Source organism: Ascoidea rubescens, assembly GCF_001661345.1.
Source record: "Ascoidea rubescens DSM 1968 unplaced genomic scaffold ASCRUscaffold_3, whole genome shotgun sequence".
Classification (NCBI taxonomy): domain Eukaryota; kingdom Fungi; phylum Ascomycota; class Saccharomycetes; order Ascoideales; family Ascoideaceae; genus Ascoidea; species Ascoidea rubescens.
Window position 1 is genome coordinate 1,237,024 of NW_017962915.1, and position 18,626 is coordinate 1,255,649.

General features: G+C 32.4%; 8 protein-coding genes across 8 annotated transcripts; 3 read left to right on the forward strand and 5 right to left on the reverse strand.

The window, feature by feature from the left end:
* Positions 1 to 1,272: 1,272 nt before the first annotated feature.
* Positions 1,273 to 2,826, reverse strand: ASCRUDRAFT_80102 (protein tyrosine phosphatase family protein; the record flags this gene model as incomplete). The annotated part of the gene is made up of 1 exon (XM_020194457.1): positions 1,273 to 2,826. One exon carries the CDS (start codon positions 2,824 to 2,826, stop codon positions 1,273 to 1,275), a length of 1,554 nt encoding a protein of 517 aa, XP_020048948.1.
* A 734-nt stretch (positions 2,827 to 3,560) lies between these two features.
* On the reverse strand, positions 3,561 to 4,492 carry ASCRUDRAFT_74980 (uncharacterized protein). The gene has a single exon (XM_020192891.1). The coding sequence runs from the start codon at positions 4,248 to 4,250 to the stop codon at positions 3,711 to 3,713; it is 540 nt and encodes a 179-aa protein (XP_020048949.1). The 5' UTR covers positions 4,251 to 4,492; the 3' UTR covers positions 3,561 to 3,710.
* A 102-nt stretch (positions 4,493 to 4,594) lies between these two features.
* ASCRUDRAFT_69425 (uncharacterized protein) lies at positions 4,595 to 5,086 on the forward strand (the record flags this gene model as incomplete). The annotated part of the gene is made up of 1 exon (XM_020191670.1): positions 4,595 to 5,086. One exon carries the CDS (start codon positions 4,595 to 4,597, stop codon positions 5,084 to 5,086), a length of 492 nt encoding a protein of 163 aa, XP_020048950.1.
* Positions 5,087 to 5,662: 576 nt separating this feature from the next.
* ASCRUDRAFT_69426 (FG-nucleoporin NUP1) lies at positions 5,663 to 8,419 on the reverse strand (the record flags this gene model as incomplete). Its single annotated transcript, XM_020191671.1, has 1 exon — positions 5,663 to 8,419. The coding sequence occupies one exon, from the start codon at positions 8,417 to 8,419 to the stop codon at positions 5,663 to 5,665; it is 2,757 nt and encodes a 918-aa protein (XP_020048951.1).
* A 445-nt stretch (positions 8,420 to 8,864) lies between these two features.
* ASCRUDRAFT_74983 (uncharacterized protein) lies at positions 8,865 to 9,634 on the forward strand. The gene has a single exon (XM_020192892.1). It carries the CDS (start codon positions 8,885 to 8,887, stop codon positions 9,134 to 9,136), a length of 252 nt encoding a protein of 83 aa, XP_020048952.1. The 5' UTR covers positions 8,865 to 8,884; the 3' UTR covers positions 9,137 to 9,634.
* RIO2 (protein kinase RIO2) lies at positions 9,407 to 10,903 on the reverse strand (the record flags this gene model as incomplete). The annotated part of the gene is made up of 2 exons (XM_020190327.1): positions 9,407 to 9,752; positions 9,825 to 10,903. The coding sequence occupies 2 exons, from the start codon at positions 10,901 to 10,903 to the stop codon at positions 9,407 to 9,409; spliced, it is 1,425 nt and encodes a 474-aa protein (XP_020048953.1).
* A 667-nt stretch (positions 10,904 to 11,570) lies between these two features.
* On the reverse strand, positions 11,571 to 15,858 carry BRE4 (Bre4p). The gene has a single exon (XM_020192893.1). It carries the CDS (start codon positions 15,518 to 15,520, stop codon positions 11,606 to 11,608), a length of 3,915 nt encoding a protein of 1,304 aa, XP_020048954.1. The 5' UTR covers positions 15,521 to 15,858; the 3' UTR covers positions 11,571 to 11,605.
* A 2,191-nt stretch (positions 15,859 to 18,049) lies between these two features.
* On the forward strand, positions 18,050 to 18,455 carry ASCRUDRAFT_136910 (uncharacterized protein). The gene has a single exon (XM_020189115.1). The coding sequence runs from the start codon at positions 18,181 to 18,183 to the stop codon at positions 18,406 to 18,408; it is 228 nt and encodes a 75-aa protein (XP_020048955.1). The 5' UTR covers positions 18,050 to 18,180; the 3' UTR covers positions 18,409 to 18,455.
* The last annotated feature ends 171 nt before the right edge of the window (positions 18,456 to 18,626 follow it).

Sequence of the window (18,626 nt, forward strand, 5' to 3'; positions counted from 1 at the left end):
AATTAACCGTTTCCATTATTGGAATAAATTTATCATAATAATTATTGTAAATATAATCATAGGTTGGATCACTAAATTGTTTATAATCAACATTGTCAACTTGGGTATTTGTTTTGTGTTCTTTTGAGTCATTATTATCGGCTTTAAAAAATTCATTCCAAGTTAAAATATTAATTTTATAAATATTTTGGCTTGAATATTTTTCAGATAAATCGTTTTTAGAATAATCTGTAACAACAATTAATTTAGTTGAATTAAATCTTAAAGCAAGGCTTAATTCATTTTCTTTTATAAATATGATGTGAATGTTCAAATAACGGTATTTAGATAAATTGTTTTTATTGTGGAAAAAATGAATGGTTAGGTTATTTAACAAGCATGCCATTGAAATTAAAAAATTCCGATATGAATAAACTGGTAGTGTTGATCCAACTCTTAATAAAGTATAATCCTCAGTAAAAGTTGTTTTTATTTTATCTGCATGTTGAGTTTGATTTTGATTATGATTATGATTTTGATTTTCCTCTTTATTGCCAGCTTGATTGTTTTTCTGTTTTTGTTCTTGCTCTAATAATTGAGTTTTATATTGGTTATATTTTTCAGCTAGAGATTCTATTGAGTCAAATTTAACAAATTCATTAAATCTTTTAAAAATAAATTTAAAAATCCCATTTAGTTCTTGAAATGAAAAGCTTTTGATTACATTGCATTTATTATCAAAAAATTTCAAATTTTGTGGATTACTATCCGCTGATTTTTGTTGCTTTCCTATAAATAGGCACCAAACATCTCTGATATTGCCATTTCTAACCTGATAGGAGTTGTATTTAATGGATAAACCAGTGACTAGAGGATAATTAAAAGGGATTATGTTTGACCTATGGATTGCAGTTTGATTGGGATATCTGGTTTGAGAAATGTTTGACTGGTTATTCAAGGCAATTTCAGCAATGTCAATTTGAGTTTCAAGATACTTTGAGTAAGCGTAGGAGACCACGATAATCAATAGCAAAAGAATAATCAAGTGTATTTCCTCCATTGTCAACAAGTCGATGAGATGGTGCCAAATAACGAATTATCAATTTCTAGTTACAAAAAGTTGAAAAGAAAACGACCCGAAATATTTGAAAAAGCAAAAGTTACCCTCTATATGCATGTTGAGCATGTTCATGCATGCGTGCATGAACTGTAATATCTATCCAGGATTGTGTTTATTAACTGTTAATTATTGTATAGCTATATATTGTATATATTGTATATGGGGGAATATTATTAATCACTGAGTAGAGTGTCTATGTTGTTTATTTGGTCTCTTTTGTTGGCATCAATTGAACTTAACTCGTCGTTGCTGCTTGTATCTAGTTCATTCAAAAACAAGTTGTATTTTGAATTCCAAATGGTTCTTGCACTTTCGTAGATGAATAGAAACTGGTTTTTGCTTTGAACCATAAGCATTCTTTGTTTTCTTAGTTTGCATATGATTTCTTTGATTACGTCGATATTGGTTTGATTATTGTCATTATTTTCATTGTTGTATTGATTATTATTTTCATTGTTATTTTCATTATTGTATTGATGATTGCTTAGGTAGTGTTCTAATAATTTTTCATTGTTTTTGGCTTGGTTAAATATTATAAAATCATTGCAAAAATTTAATAAGTAATCAAGAGTGATGAATGACCCAGTTCTACCAACACCGGCAGCACAGTGAACTATCATTGGGTTGTGGTTTGTATTTGAAAGATTTAAATCGTTTAAATCGTTTAAATAGTGGTGAGCATATTTTGATAGATTAATAATTGAGTTGTAATTATCTGGTTTATTAAAATCCTGCCATTTATCGTAATAAAAATGATGGACGATTTTTTTTTTATAAAGTTTTTGGTTTGTGTTGTTTTTTGTATTGAAAATTGGTTCGATTAGTATTTTTGAATGATAGAAATCGTTGTTGATGTAGCGTAGTTTGAGTAAAGTTAAATTTAGAGAGTATTTAAAGCCCTCCAAGTTTTCAAATTGGCTATCAGATTGCAAGCTTTCGAGTTGATTATCAGATTGGTTATCTGAATCGTTATTCAAGTGGTTATAGTTGATCGTGTTAAAGTTATTTAAAAAGATTTGAGGGTTATTTAAATCAGGCCAATATTTAAAAGATTTTTGTTTTTTCCTTTCTATTAGTGGGGTTAGCATTACTATTATTATTGGATCGTGAGTAAAGGGATTTGATTCGTTATAACACATTTGCCAAAAATGAGAAACAGTGTTTTTTAGGGGACCTTGAGTGGCTATATAGTGTTTATTGTAGTTTGATATGATTGCGGAATTTGTGTTATTGGAGAAGCTTAAGTTTATGTGAGAAGCGTTGATGTAGTCGTTGTAGTTGTTTATGACAGGTAATTTCACTCTGTTTTTATCAAAGGGTAGAGTATTGGCATATCTATTTCTTTTTGAATCAAAAGCCTTTGCAGCATTGTGTAGGGACCAAGGGGAGTTTAGACCATTTATGATGGCGTCGTGGATTCTTTCGTCTTCTTTTTGTTTAATTTTATCGAAGATGTCGATTAGTTGTGATTTAGTTTGGATCAAGTAAGGAGGGATTGGGATGTTAGTTTTAACAAGCTGATTATTATTGTCAGAATTGAAGATTGTTTTGATGTATTTTGAGCTTTTATCGAGATGAATGGGGGATTTTATTTTGTGTAGGGACAATCTTCTTTGAATATTTGATTTATTGTTAGTTTTATTAGATTTGTGAGTGAGTTTGTTTGTTGATTTATTGTTGGTTTTATTGTTGGTTTTATTATTGGTTTTATTATTTGGTTTATTCATATTATCGATATTGTTTATATTACTTATATTACTTATATTAATTATATTACTTATATTACTTATATCACTTATATTACTTATATCACGTATACCACTTTTATTACTTTTATTACTTTTATTACTTATATTACTTATATTATTGCTATTGTTAGTATTCAATAGAGATTTAATAGATTTTAGGAGGGTTATATTGTCCAAATCAATTGGATTGTTCTTTATATAGTTTATCATTGAATGGAAATGTTTAAACGCGAATGTGGGAGGATATTCAAGTGTAATTATAGAATATAAAAAAAGAGTATAAAAAATATAAAATTAGATAAACTAATACGATATAATAATAGATAAAGAAAGAGAACGAAGCAAAGTCAAACAAATAATTGACTTCCCGTTTGTTTTATGTGATTTATAGTTAAAAATTTGATGACCTGATCTAGGCTAGGTACTAATATTTCAAGTGAGAAATATGGAGGTGTTTTAAATGAAAAAAAAAAACGAAACAAAACGAAACGAAACTGTTTAAGAATGTAATTAAGTGAGATTGGCAATGGAATACAGCCAGAGAAGGGTGATTGTATTGAGTAGATATTGTGTACAGCGAAAAGCGTGGTTTGGGATACTGAGGAAAGGTGTTTATTGTGTTGATAAATGATCAAGTATAAAATAGTATAAAATAAAATAAAATAAAGGAAAAGTAAAAATGATTTAGGTATTTAAGGTTCTGAATAAGGTTTGAGAATGGTCCAAAAGATGATGTTTTTCTTTGTTTTTTTTCCGATTGTGCCCAGAAAAAAAAACACAGCGTGAGACTTAAATCGGGGTCGTAAACCAAAAACTTCAAACAACCTTCAGAGCCTCAAAGCAGCTTCAACCACCTCAATCATCTAGAATCTGTTGCTGCCTGGGCCGTAGCCTCCTTGATTGTAGCCTCCAGGACCTCCAGGACCACCTTGATGTTTGCCTGGACCCTGGTGCTTGCCAGAGCCGGGGTAGCCGCCTTGGTTTCCTTGATTGCCGTAGCCACCAGGACCACCAGTTCCTCCTTGGTTAGAACGTCCATGGCTGCCTTGGTTGCCGTAGCCCTGGTTGAACTTCTGTTGCTGCTCCTTGTACTTCTTCTGTTCCTGGCGATCCTCTAGCTTGTCTTCAGCCTTGTTGGCAAAGAAACTGCCAGCAATGGCACCTCCAATCTTGCCCAAGGTGCTTCCTCCACTCAATTGGCCACCGGCAAAACCACCAGCAGCGGCACCACCAACAGTAGCTAGAAGGCCTCTTTCACCTTCTTCACCCTCCTGACCTGGTTGAACCTGGTTGTGCTGGTTGGCGTTGGTCAGATCGGTCTGGCCATACTGGTCGGACTTGTGTTGGTTTGACTGACGGTGGGTGTCTTTGTTATCTGTTCCGTAAAAATCTCTGCTCGACATGGTGGTAGTTGTATATGTGCTAGTTGTATAGGTTCTAGTTGGATTGGTTCTGAGTGTCTCCATCTCGGGAGGATCTGGTGCTCTTTATATAGCCCATCGCCATCCCATCGTGAGCTCTATTCCATGCCCTCACCAGCAATTGCTCTCTTGTTTCCCTTCACTTGCTCTCATTAAGCGCTGAGCCCTCTGTGGGCCTGAGCTGAGCCTTCTGAACTGGACGCTGATTGGCCAGCATACGTCAGCTGCTTCTGCTCCACACTTGTGGTTTGCGCTTGGTTTCTTTTTATATTTCCAGCTCTTTCTCCAGCATTGCTCCCACCATCACAATTACATCAGTCCAGATCATGTCTGCTAGCAGTTTCTACGGCTCTGGGGGTCCCCCAGACTCCAGCTCCAACAGAGAGAACAACAGAGAGAACAACAACCAAAACTACAACCAAAACCAAAACCAAAACCAACCCCCAGCTGAGGGCGAGGAAGGCGAAAGGGGCTTTCTTGCCACTGTTGTCGGTGGTGCCGCTGGTGCCTATGGTGGAGGTAAGATATCAGGCAGCCACAGCACTCTAGGTAAAATAGGTGGTGCCATCGCTGGAAGTTTCTTTGCCAACAAGATCGAAGACAAATGGGAAGAATACTCTCAAAACAAAAACCAAAAGAAGCAAGACCAACAACAACAACACCACCATCAAGACCAATATGGTGGTGGTTATGGTGGTCCTCCCCAAGGTCCTCCAGGTGGTTATGGTGGTCCTGGTGGCTACGGAGGTTATGGTGGTCCTCCAGGTCCTCCAGGCTATAGTGGTTACTCTAACCAAGGTCCTGGTCGTTGGAATTAACTACCCCCTTTATATTTTTGCTCGATTGATATTTGTTTTTTTTCTTTCATATTATCTTACTAAATCCTATGGTTTTTTGGTTATTTGTTCTATTTTCTTATCGTTATGTGCTCACCACCATTTTTTTTACAATTTCTTCATTTATTGGAAATAAATTTTCAGTTGTTATCACTGTGATATACTATTGATAGACGTATATATATATATATATATAATTCCAATCAATTTATGTTCATCTCCACTTTTCACACACACTCGTCTTCACCCCTACCCACGTTTTTTTTCTCTCTTATATAGATCATGTAAATTAAATTATAAAACAAATAAAAAATTATAAAATTAAACAAATAAAATCAACAGAAAAGAAAACAAATAAAATAAAATTAACAAAAATAAAACAAAGAAAACAAAAAAAAAATATGCCAAAATGCAAAAAATGCAAAAAATTAAATTAAAATTAAATTAAAATTAAAGTAAAATTAAATTAAAAAATAAATCAATTCAATTCAATTCAAGAAAAAAAATTATCAATCAAGTATTAAAGAAATCAAAAAAAATACTTCATACCAATTATCCTCAACGCTGTTGTCGTCTTCTACTACGTGGCATGGCAAACCTTCGCGTTGATGGAAACACTACTGGTTTTGGAGCCATACCATTGTTTCCACTATTATTCATATTCATATCCATATCCATATTATTATTAGTAGTAGTATTAGTATTAATATTATTATTGTCTGAACTTCCTCCTCCAAATATAGAGGCTGGATCAACTGTACTTGAAACACCGAAATCAAACGATGGCTTATTACTAAGTGATGGCTTATGAAAAACCTGAAATTTTCCACTATCACCATTCATCATCATATTATTATTATTATTAGTAGTAGTAGTAGTAGCATTGTTGCTAGTGGCACTTTTAGTATTACTCATATTAAATGAAATTGGTGTTGAAACCAGTCTTTGATTATTCCCAAATGAAAATCCCTTATTTCCCAAAAAACCACTCATTTGATTATTAGTATTAGTATTAGTATTAGTATTAGTATTAGTATTAGTATTAGTATTAGTATTAGTATTAAATGAAAAACTAGTTTGCATTGAATTACCAACATTGGAATTTTGCGTGTTACTGCCAAAGTTGAATCCACTTCCCGATAGATTACTTGGTGTGCTCGTACTACTCATAGGATTATTTAAATTTGTCAAGCTACTTTTAGTTGATGGTTCAAATGAAAATGGTGTGCCAGTGCTTCCATTAGAATTGTTACTAATTGTATTATTTGCAGCTTTTGGTGCACCAAAGTCAAATGAAAAATTTGTTTTAGCTGTCTCAGTGTTTGCTTCTTCAGGCTTTGTATTAAATGAAAACCCAATATTTGGTTTATTATTTATTGAATTTATTGAATTTACTGAATTGCTAGGATTTGGAAAATTAAAATTAAATTTTGGTGCTGCTGTCGAATTTGGTGTCGCTTCATTTTTTTTGGCAGAGTCAAAACCTGCGCCCTTAAGATTGAAACTGAATGCTGGTTTTATATTTTCAGAAGAAATATCCATTTTCTCTGCACTAGAAGAAAATGTAAACTGCAGCTTATCTGCTGTATTAGTGGTGGTAGCAGTGGCTGTGGTATTGGTGTTGGTATTGGTATTAGTATTAGTATTAAAACTGCTTGGTTTTGAAAAGGAAAATGTGGGTTTATTTGAATTAGCCTTAGAATCCGTGGGGGCAAATGAAAATGATGGTTTTGCAGTATTATTTTTATTATTTTCTTCATCACTTTTTAATTTTTCATTTGTTTTATTATTAGAAATATCTGGTTGGCTAAATGAAAATGTGGTTTGAGGTTTATTGTCACTTGATAGAGCAAAATTAAATACAGAAGTTGTTGTTTTTGTTGAATTAGTTGAGTCAGAATCTTGTTTTTTATTAAAACTAAAAAAGTTATTGTTTGTTGTAGTATTGTTTGTGTTGGGAATATTAAAAGAAAAACTAGGTTTGACGGCTTCCTGTTCAGAATCATCAGCTTTTCTTTTATTCTTGTTTTCAGGAGGATTAAAAGAGAACAGTAGAGTTGATGGTTCATTATTTTTTGAAGAACTATTTGAATCAGTGGGATTTTTAGGAGCTGCAAAACTAAAAGCAGAAGTTGGTTTGATTTTTGGGGATGTTTGAGAGTTTGAATCAGTAGGTTTGGATATATTAAATGAAAAAGCATTGGTATTTGAAGATTCTTTTTTATCATCATTTTCCTTTTTATTATCATTGGTAGTAAATGAGAATGACGTTATTGGTTTAGAGGAGTCAGAATCGGGTTTTTTAAATGAAAGGAAAGGTTTAGTATTATCGGTAGATTTTGTAAAAGTTGAAAAAATGTTTTTAGGTTTATCATCAGATTTTTCACTTGAGCTATCATTTGGTTTATCTTCCGATTTATTATTTGTTTGCTGCTTTTGTTCATCTCCTGATTTTTCGTCAAATTTCCCTTTTGCTTCTGTTTTTGAGTCTTCTTTGAATGATGAACCAGCAAAATTAAATGCTGAAGTTGGAAATATTTTAGGTGTAGAAGAAGTCTTTAGTAAATTTTTAGTATTTTTTCCTTGTGTTTCATTATTATTTATCGATGCCTCTATCAATGAGTTGTCTTCGATAGTTTTATCGATTGAATTTTCATTTTCAGTTTCACCATCATTGAAAGTAGAATGATCATCTATATCATCAATATTAATTGATTTGATTTTTTTTCTTTTTAAATTGTCCAAACAGTGTAAAGAGCCATTAGTTGAGCTTATATTGGATATTAATTTTAGCTTTGAGGTTGTTGGAACAAAACTCAAATTGATCTTTTGATGTCTCTTTGATGGAGATAATTGTAATATAATTTTTTTTTCTTTAGGGGTATTGGAGGTTGAGGATATAGTTGACTTGTAAGGAGAAAGTAAACTTGATTTCTTTTTCATGGACTCAGAGTTATATGATATTAAATCAAAATCATCATAGTTGAAATCGTCAGTGAATACACCGAACTTTCGCTTTTTATTTGAATTCACACGATTATCAAGTTTTTGGCGAATTAGTTGATTTTCTTTAGCATCAGCTATTATTTCGACTGGATTCAACTTTCTTATTTTCAAGGAGGGATAAGTGTTTATGTACTTATCAACAGAACCCCCCTGGATGGTGTTATTAGAATTATCAACTTTTGATAGGCTATCGTCACTGAAAACTATAGGCAATTGTCTACCTGTGGAACGATAATAATTGGCCTTCCTTAATTGCTGATTGTGTCTGATTATCTTTAATCTTTCAATAGGCGATGGAAACAAATACATGTCGGCACTGATATGCTGAGCTCAAAACTAGGCAGATAGATGGATTATATGGTAGAAAGCAGAATAATAAAGACTATTCAATAAGAAGATCAGGTACTAGAAGTGAATTACAAATAGAAAGAGAAAAATAAACAGCACTGAAAAATATTTTTTTTCCTGAGTAAGTCATGTGCAGAAAGATCCGTATTTGTGGTTCTCAAAGCACATGCACAATACGCAATACGTACATATTATACGTAACTGCACGAATAATTGCATTAAGCCCACAGATGTGGATTAATGCATGCTTATACAAGTTTTCACGTATAGACACATTTGCATGCATTGATCATGTGACTTAGAGCTCCTCCAATCAGGCGAAAATGAAAACTAATATATTCACTTTTATTTTCTTGTCTCTATCCCCATCGATCATTTGGCATATATCGTCGTGCTACTCGTATCTATTCAACCTATATTTGCAAAATGCCTTCTCTTACTGCTCTTGCCGGCTGGGGTGCTTTTGGTGCTGGTGTTAGATTCTACCAGTTGGGTTTACTACAAAGAAATCAGGCTAAGGGCATAGTTGGTTACGCACTTTCTTCTGCTCTCTGGGTCGGAATTGGTTATACTGCCATTGGATTTTACGAAAATCAACAACAAGTGTCTAAAAAAAGAATTGCTAGTTTGCTAGAAAAAAGAGCCAAACGTGCTGCAGCTCAAGAAGCCGAAGCATAATTTGTAATGTAATTGATATTAATCTTTACCAATGCAACAATGAACATAAAAATTGAAAAAAAAAAATAAATTGCTATAATGAAATTTGTTATATGTTTATATATGAAATAGAGGGTTCATTCATATGCAATTCGATTAGGTTGCCTTTCTAATCACTGTCTTTTTAGTTTTAATATTCTCATTTCCAATTACCTTTTTATATTTAAAATATTTATGTTCATAATTATAATTATAACTGAGTTTAAATTTAATGATCTTTTCTTTTTTTTTTTAATTATCTTTTTTATTCAAAATATAATTTCCAAATTTATCCATTTTAAGATCTTCAACCCCTTCAATCAATTTTTTTATGATTTCTTCATTTTCTTCTTCCAACTGCTTGTTTTCTTTGTTGATTCTATCAAGTTCATCTTCACTGTCTAATTCGTCTTCATCATAATTTTCGTAATAATCGATTTCTGCATCTTCGAATTCACCTTCCAGTTCATAACCATCTTCATCATTTATATCGCTTTCTTCATTGTAATTTTCAATTTCATGATTTCTCATTTGATTAACTGCTTCTTCCAATTCTTTTTCAGTGCTATAGTTATTTTTGCTATAAGTTGATTTCTTTCTATTGTATTTATAATTTTTATTGTTTTTGTTATTCTTGTCGAATTTTTTCTTTTCTCTTTTATAACCTGACGCCATTACCTGAACATCCAAGTTACCTATTCTTTTGACATCTCTTTTAAATACAGGATATGAATATTTAAACCCATCTCCGTATCCATCAGTATCCAAAAAAACACAATTATTTTTTTGCTTCTTCTTCTTATTCTTATTATTATCATCGTTATTATCATTATCATCATCATCATCATCATTTTCTTCTTCTTCTTCATTATATTTATCATTTAAATATGGTTCATAATTGAATTTTCTTTTGAAAAATCGTTTTATACACTCAACATCTCTATTAAAATAATATTCATGATTAACATGATCGATTGAAATCGACTGTGGGAAATCAATAACAACGAAATCTTCATTGAATTTTCCCAAATCTTCTTCATTTCGAATCATTATATTGAATTCATTAAAATCGCAATGGATTAACCCGTAATTGGCCAATTTAACAATAAATTTCATTAGATCTGAATATAATTTTTTATAATTGAAATGTTCTTTCAATTGTTTCATTTGAAATCCATTTACCCACTCCATTAATATACAATGTCTGGAATAGTCATATGGTATTGGGACATTAAACTTGGAATCATATAAAATTTTGAGAAATTCATATTCTTTTTCAGCAGCTAATCTTGATAAATACATCCAATTTGTTGTCTTTCTATTTTTCAAATAGTCTCTGTTTTTTTTAACGGTTCTAAAACTAGTTCTCCCCAACCTGACAACTTTTAAAATCTTTTGCTGACCTGTTTTATCGCTAATTGAATAGATATCAGATTCCTTTCCAACTCCAATAATCGTTCCTAATGAGTAAATATTCTCACGATTAACCATGGATTTCAATGCAAGAAAATCGTATCCACTGAACGTCAACCTGTAACCATCGTATTTGGCGTTTCTCACTTTCCCTATCAACTTCAATTTCGCCAAATTGGAGATGCATCTATTGCAAAGCGATGAGCTGACTTTACTGATCTGGTAGATCAAATTTGTAGGAACAATCTCATGGTTTCGTGAACCCAACTCGACTGCCGTCAATGTTCTGAAATCGTCAGAGGAAAGATACCTCATATAATCCGGGCTCAACTTCATTCTGCCTTTAAAAACTTTCTCTCAACCTGTTATCTCTTATAACACAGATAATCAGTACATTAGACTTCTCTTTCTTCTCTTTCTTCTCTATGATTTCTCACCTGTAATTTTTTCCTCGGTGTCTGATAAACACGTGTCTTACCCTCGGATCCTTCTGAGCTGTCTTTTTGAATCAAAAAAGATTAGAGATTAAATAAAAGAGATTAAAGAGAATAAATAATTAAATCAAGAACACAATTGGAACACTGAAGTAGCACAATGATATCTGACAACGAACTCAACACTATTACTATCTTCTTTGGCGTGGCAACTGTTGTTTTGACGTTGATCTATCATGCAATCACCACCAATTTAACTGCCATCAAGTCCAAATAGCTTGATGAGAGCTCTTTCTTCAATTCTCTTTGAACCAGAACAGTGTTGGTTCAGATTCTAGCTTTTAGTTGCTTTGAAGTGGTTTTGGGGTTTTATTGTTATCTTCTCTCTGGTTTTATTGTTGGTCTGATGGAGTTTATTTGGCAAATTTCTGCGATTTGTTTTGTCTATTCAAAATCTAATCTATAATCTATAATCTATAAAAATCTAAAGATACTAAAATATAATATAATATAATATAATGCTTTATTGATAAAAACTAAACACCAGAAAAACTCTGAATAGCACTGAAAAAAAAATAAAAAAAAAAAAAATGCAGTCAAATGATTAAATTCCCAACTCTTCTTCACCTAGAAGAATTTTGGAATATTGAATAATATTGCTCAATTCCTCAGTGATATCTGTAAACGCTTTAGAAAATGCCATCCCATGAATTTCACTCCAATGAACATGTTCATACTCTTCCAATTTTTCATTTTGGAAATTTTTATCTGTTTCACTGTTTTCATTAGTCGAATCTGTTGAGTCAGTTTTTTCATTATTATCACTCATCTCATTTTTATTAAGATCGTCTGATGAGAAATTTTCCGATAATTCATTAAATATAGCGTCAAATAGTCTTTTTCTTAAACTAATTGAACTTGGTAAATAAATTGGAATCTCATCATTAGTCTTGAAACAACTCAGAATTATATGTAATATAAAAATAACTGACGCAACTGAATCTCTTCTAAGACTTAATAACTTCTTATTAGCCTCTGAATCCTCAGAACTAATTTTAACGTGAAAAAAGATTCCTGCCATTCTTGCTTCAATAATTTTTTCCAATATAAAATTGCATGAATTTATTAACTTGATATACACCTCCACTTCAAGATTTTTATTATCTTTACCATCAATCTCTCCATTGTAAAGATCAATTAAAAAATGATTATTTTGAACTTTAAACATTTTGATCAAATCTTTGATTGAATATAGTAATTGTAACATTCTGATTTCCCGGATATTAGCCAATTCAAAGGTAAGCTCAGTTGGATCGTCATAGTAATCTCGATAAAGATACCTGTCAGCAATCGATTGATAGCATTGAGACAAAAATAATAATAATGGCGCAAATGATTTTCGAACTTCATTTCTCGCGATAAATGGCCATAAAATCCAATTCATAGCTATTGATGTGATGACCGAAATAATGATGCAACTTCCTATTATCCAGCTTGTTTTCCAAATAGATCCAATTGAATTTTCAGAGTTGATGTAAATTTCTAATGAAACAATAGAAAATGTAATCATTCCAATGAAACCTGATCTTGAATGATCGAAAAGCAAAAATCTGAAAAGCATTGGAATTACAAATAAACTACCGATTAATAATATGATGTATGGTGATTTATATTCCAAATAATTGGAATGAATAACACAGGACACCCATGATAAAAATATTCCAAATACACAGATTATTACTCTTGAACAAATCTTATTTAAATTGGTAGGGATTATAGGATTGTAAAAAATATATACAAGAACTGGACACCACCAGCAATTGTAATTTTGATACCAAGATTCCGGATAAATCCATCCAGGCAAACATAAAAATGCCAAGACAAAAGAAATCTTAAATGCGTATTTGGCTTCTTTATTCACAAAATAATTGAAAAAAATAGCCAATTTATATTGAAATTTTGAAGAATAATTTGAAGTATCATGAAAATTAAAATCTTTATGATCCATAGCTCTAACGTTGTTTTTATAAAAAATTTCATCTGTATTTTCAATTTTTTCAAGTCTAGTATTGAATTTCTTTTGATCATTAAGGTTTTTATTATTTTGATTTTTAGAATGTTTTGAAAATTTTGAAGTGTTTAGATTGTAAATTCTTTCAAATGCATCATCAACATCATTTTTGGTTTGATAATAATTAAAAATTGACTCGATACCTTGGTCTTTATAGCATTGCTTTGATAATCTATTTAGAGCTCTTTTTATTGGGTAATTGATTAATAAGAAATTCCAACCAAATGTCAATTTTTTAGTTAGTTCAATTGCTTTTAGTAATGTTGAACAGAGTAATAAAATTGCTTTTGCAGCCTGTCTTTGATAACGTAAAAATAAAAAGCTACTACTAATTTTTGGATTTTGTAATAAATCTCTGCAAAAGTAGTCTGTTTTTGTAAATGATCTGTACGCATAATCCACTTTAGTAATATCTTTTTTCAAGTTTTTAATCAATTTATTAAAAGTTTCTATTAGTTGGTCTTTATCTTTATCAGGGACTTGTAAGTATTTGTTTGTGTTTGAATCTAGAGTGAATTTATTTAATAATTGTTGGGAATTGATGTCTAATTTACCGAATTTAATTAAAAGGATTTGAATGAATTCAACTATTTTGATCATACTTATTACTAAACGGATGGCAGGTTTTTTAAAGTAGTTTTGTACAACAGTTATATAAAATATTTCAGAACTTAATAGGTTAAAGTTATTTGAATTAAAATTAAGATTAAAATTTGAATTTGAATTTGAATTTGAATTTAAAACTAATTGTGGTTTATAATTTGTGAGTTTGGGAGTCGCCGAACCAGAAAAGATTGGAGAATTTATGTTTGAAGTTTGTAAACTTGATGCAGCATAAATGTTTTGAAATTCGTCGTGTTGTTTATTTAGTAAATCTGAGTTTGAAAAATCTTGGATTTTACCTTGAAATAAAATAGAATTGTAGGGCATGGCTCTTAATGGAGCAATGATATAATTAATACCATTTCTAATCGAGATTAGACTGTTTTGATCAAAGACGGATAATTTGATGATCTCGTTTGAAAAGGCTCTAAAATTTTCGGACAATTGTACAATTGACCAGTTCAAGTGGTTTATGATTATAGTGATATAATTGGTGTCTGTGTTTAGTGTGGAATTATCAATTTTGGCGGGAGTGTTGGAGATTGTATTCAAATCTGTATTTGATTTTAGTTGTAGTGTATCATTAAGATGGTAGAATGATGAGTTATGAGATTGGTTTATATTCGTTGGATTAGTAGAATTAATATGGGTATTAGAGTTATTGAATTGATTGATTTTAGATTGCAATTTTGAGTTAATTGAAAGAATTAAGATGTTTTTAATTGATTGCAAAGATGAGAGAATTGATAGTAGTAGACTATCGTGAAATAGATCAGGAAAAACAAGTATGTTGATGAGTAAGGATATTAGAATTCCCAAAAGATAGGGGATTGAAAAATTCCAGCAAATATTTGAATAGTTTATTGTAATTTTTGATGAAAAAACGTTGTCGGATAAAATAAAGAGGATTGTGATGCCTGAGGTGATTGAGAGGTAATAAAACCTGATGAATTTTGATCTTAGAAAGCTTAGTGAGTAAATTGATAGAAAGGAGAACATGAATAGAATTCCACCTGAATGCAGTGCGACGGTGTTGTTGGTATTTGCAATAAATAGAGATAAACATGAGATGGATAGACCGATGGAGGCACCAAGGAGCGAGAGGAAGGATATTTCCAATTGAGTTCCAAAGGAATGATAAGGGTGGTGGATTATCATTGCTAGGGGTAGGAAAGTTCTCTGAGGCCCTAGCCAGTTTCCTGAGGGGTGAATCAAGCAAATGGTCATTGAAATGAAATAGGCAATAAAGACTTTGAATATTTTAGTGAATAGATGGTATTTTTTGTAATTGAAATGGAGGTTGAAGTCGAGCCATTTGTTAGGCTTGATAGAGTTGGTAGGAGGATTGGAGTTTGTTGAGCAATTGATTGGATCGAGATCGTGGATTACGTTTAATAAGCGCTTATAAGATTTTTTTCTGCTTGAATAGATTGAATCAAAGAAACCATCTCTTAGTTCTTGAACATTGTGTGTGCTTAGAGGTTGGTAAACATCGGCGGCTAATTGGTTGAGTTTGACTTGGGAGAAGGAGTATCTGAAGGAGGATGGGTTAGTTTTGATGTTCAAGTTAGATTTAGATTTGAAGTTATTTGGTAGAATGTAGGAAATGTTGTGAGAGAGATCAGGGATTTTGAGATTAATATTGTTATTATTATTATTGGTGGTGGTGGTGGTGGTGATGGCGGGAATATTTGGGAACTGTTGTGGGGTTCTTTGTGATTGGGTTATAGTAAAATAGGAATCAGAGTTATTTGGGATTGAATTTGGAGAAACAGCAGGAAGATTGTTTGAAAGGTTTTTCTGCAATAGTTTTGAGAAGGAGGTTGTATTGGGTAGGTTATTCATTTTCAAGTGATGTAGTAATTATTTAATAAATATTTAATAAATATTATATAAATATTATATAAATATAGGTGGATGATAATTTTTTTATTTTTGAATAAAGATCAAACTATATATATATATATATATATGTGTGTGTGTGTGTGTATGAGTATAAGCATGGATATTTATAGGAAATGAGATAGATGAGATTAACGAGATTAAATAGATAGATATACGATTCAGAATGAAATGGAAATAGAAGGTATTGTGATTAAATGTTAAAAGAAATTGTTGGATAAAAAGGCATTAATTGAAACCAACAAAAGACGAGAAACAAGTTGGATCAAATTCAAATCAAATCAATAAGAAATAATTAGAAATAAATTCGAGATAATTAAGAAAAAAAAGAGAGCGATTTCTTGACCAAATGGCAGTGCATGTATATATATGCGTATATTTGTGAATCTGTGTACCTAGATGTGTGTGTATGCATTTAACGCTGTGTGGTTTGCGTCAACATGCCCCATCCGTATTAGTGGGTCTTGGAAGCAGTAATTTTAGGTGAATAAGTAGGAATTAAAGGAGGCAGTGGGCATCCAGCCCACAGGAAACAACCCAAATTGACAGAAGGAGAGGTGGAAAAGAGGAAGAAGAGGAGGGAGAGGAAAAAGAGGGAATTAACGATGGAATTGAAGATGGAATTGAAGATGAAAATGTTGAAGAAAACATGAGAAAAATGAGAGAATTTGAGTCAACGTTAGAGAAATTTCAAGAAAATTTGTAGGAAATAAAAAGTGTAAGAAGAGTGGATTAAATGAATATACAAGAAAAGTAGGAAAATGAGTTATTTTTTTGTATTTTTATTTTTCACGAGTTTGGGTAAAATAAATAAAAGAGAGATTAGGTGAACGAAAAGAGAAATAAGGTAAACGATTAGGTTTTATGTTGAAACTACGGTAAAAGACGAATTGTAAAGGGTTTAATAGCATGAGTAAATGGGATAATAAGTTGTAGTAATTTAGAAGTGTAATTGTGTATAAACAGAGCAATTTGACATGTTCTAATGGGATACAATAGAGTGTATTGGAGTGTATTGGAGTATAATGTAGTGGAATATACAATGATTATACCATGATTATACCATGATTATACCATGATTATACCATGATTATACAATGATTATACAATAGGGTTAATGTATTTAATTGATGAGTGTGTATAGGTATAGTAAAAAAAAAAAGTTGAATAGTAGTAGTGGGATTGGTATCATTAGGGGAAAGCTTGATTAAAAAGAAGTGAACTGATTAATTGTGCTATCGTATAATTTATGACATTTTAATAGAATAAATTGGCTGTGTTTTGTGGGTGGATAAGTTAATTGATAAGCACACAAATTAGTAATGTGAATTGTAAACTGAGTTTGTTACACTGAGTAGAAAGGGATTGCATTGTAAATGAATAAAAGAAAAATAGTTGTAAACACACAAACAGTACGGTTTAGGAAGGCGGGATGGATTGAAGAGCGTTTTCCCGATTGAGACTTAAGACCATTGTCATGCTTTTGTTACCCTATTTTATACGTTTGTGGTTATTTTTTGATTTTGTTTTTAACTCCGTTGATTCGGTTATGTAAGCAGCGGTTAATGAGCGAAGCAAGTGAGATGATTTTATTTTATCTCCATCAACCAGATTAGAAATGAGTGACAGTAGGTGGCCAATCAGAGACAATGCATTAGTAATTCGCATTAAACTTTAAAGTGAATAGAAATCAGAGTAAAAATAACCAAAAGAAAGGAAAGGAAAAAAAGGAAAAAAAAGGGAAAATAATAAACTTTGGCTAAGGAAGAAAAAGTTAAATAAGAAAAAAGTGTGTAGTGGTTTAGTTTCGAAAAGAGATAACATAATTCACTACCATTTGCCGTTTGTCATTTATCATCCACCATTCAACTATCACTTATGATTGTTTGCGATCATTTGTCATGATTTCGGAATCGAGTTGCTCAACTGCTAAGTGAGCGTCTCCTCTTTGAAAACAGTGAAACAGATCTAGAAATGAATACGTAAATAGAGACACATCAAGCTAGATGAAGTGGAATTGAATTTTGAATTTTGAAATTTTGAAAGTGGAAATTCCATCACATTTAAATTGAATACCATCCCAAACTTGGGATGGATTGGATTGGATTGAAATAAAACGAAATGAAGAGATTGATCAATTGACAGATTTTTCAGACTAAACAGTGGATAATTACTTGCAATGGTTGTGCGAGCATCGCTGAAACCTGGACGTGAAACTGGACGTGGAAAATAGCAGAAATTAGTGATCGATTAGGAGATAGCGCAGCAGCGCAGAGAGGGCTTTTTGTTCGCCGACCGGCTAAATGAGAGGATGCTGGAGCACTGGAAACAGCAGCAGCCATCGCTTTTGAGGAGCGCTGGATCAAATTCCGTTACCCATCTTATCGAGTTACGCGGCACAGCGTCCCATTCGGCTGGAAAACAGGTATTGTTGGCGCCATCGACAGTACGACCATCTTTGCTGGACCATCCCCAGAAGAGCGTGCCATCGCACACAGCAGTTCCGTGCTGCTTCTGATGCGTGCGCTGTTTCTGTCGCCCTCGGCGCGCGCCCTAGTGGATTCCTGCACTAAGTACGCCCGCCAATTGCCCTCTTAGGCCTTATGCGCGCAAAGACCGGCGCCGCTCTGGCCAATCAGCGCTGCGCTGACTCTGCTGACAGAGTGCCGTTGTCCGGATTGGGAGCGGTTGTGCAGCCCTGGGCATGTCATCGACGCTTGTGTCTGGAGTGTCTCACACTGAAAATTCACTCTCCATCCGTTTTGCTGACAGAAAAAAGCGACGCCAGAGCTGGAGAATCGCAATCAACAATCACAACCAACAATCGCTGATGGACAATTCACCTCTAGCAACTGCTAACAAGCAAAGCAGCTTCAATCCAATCGAAGCTTCCACTGAATAGCTCCAGCTGCTGCTTGTTTCTTGTTCGCTCCTCACAGCAACACACTAAAACTAATTCCCAACCAAGCACACTCTTTTACTAAAAATTGCAAAGGCTAGAATTCTTCGAAATACTTTTTGTAAATTGTAAATTGTAAATTGTAAATTG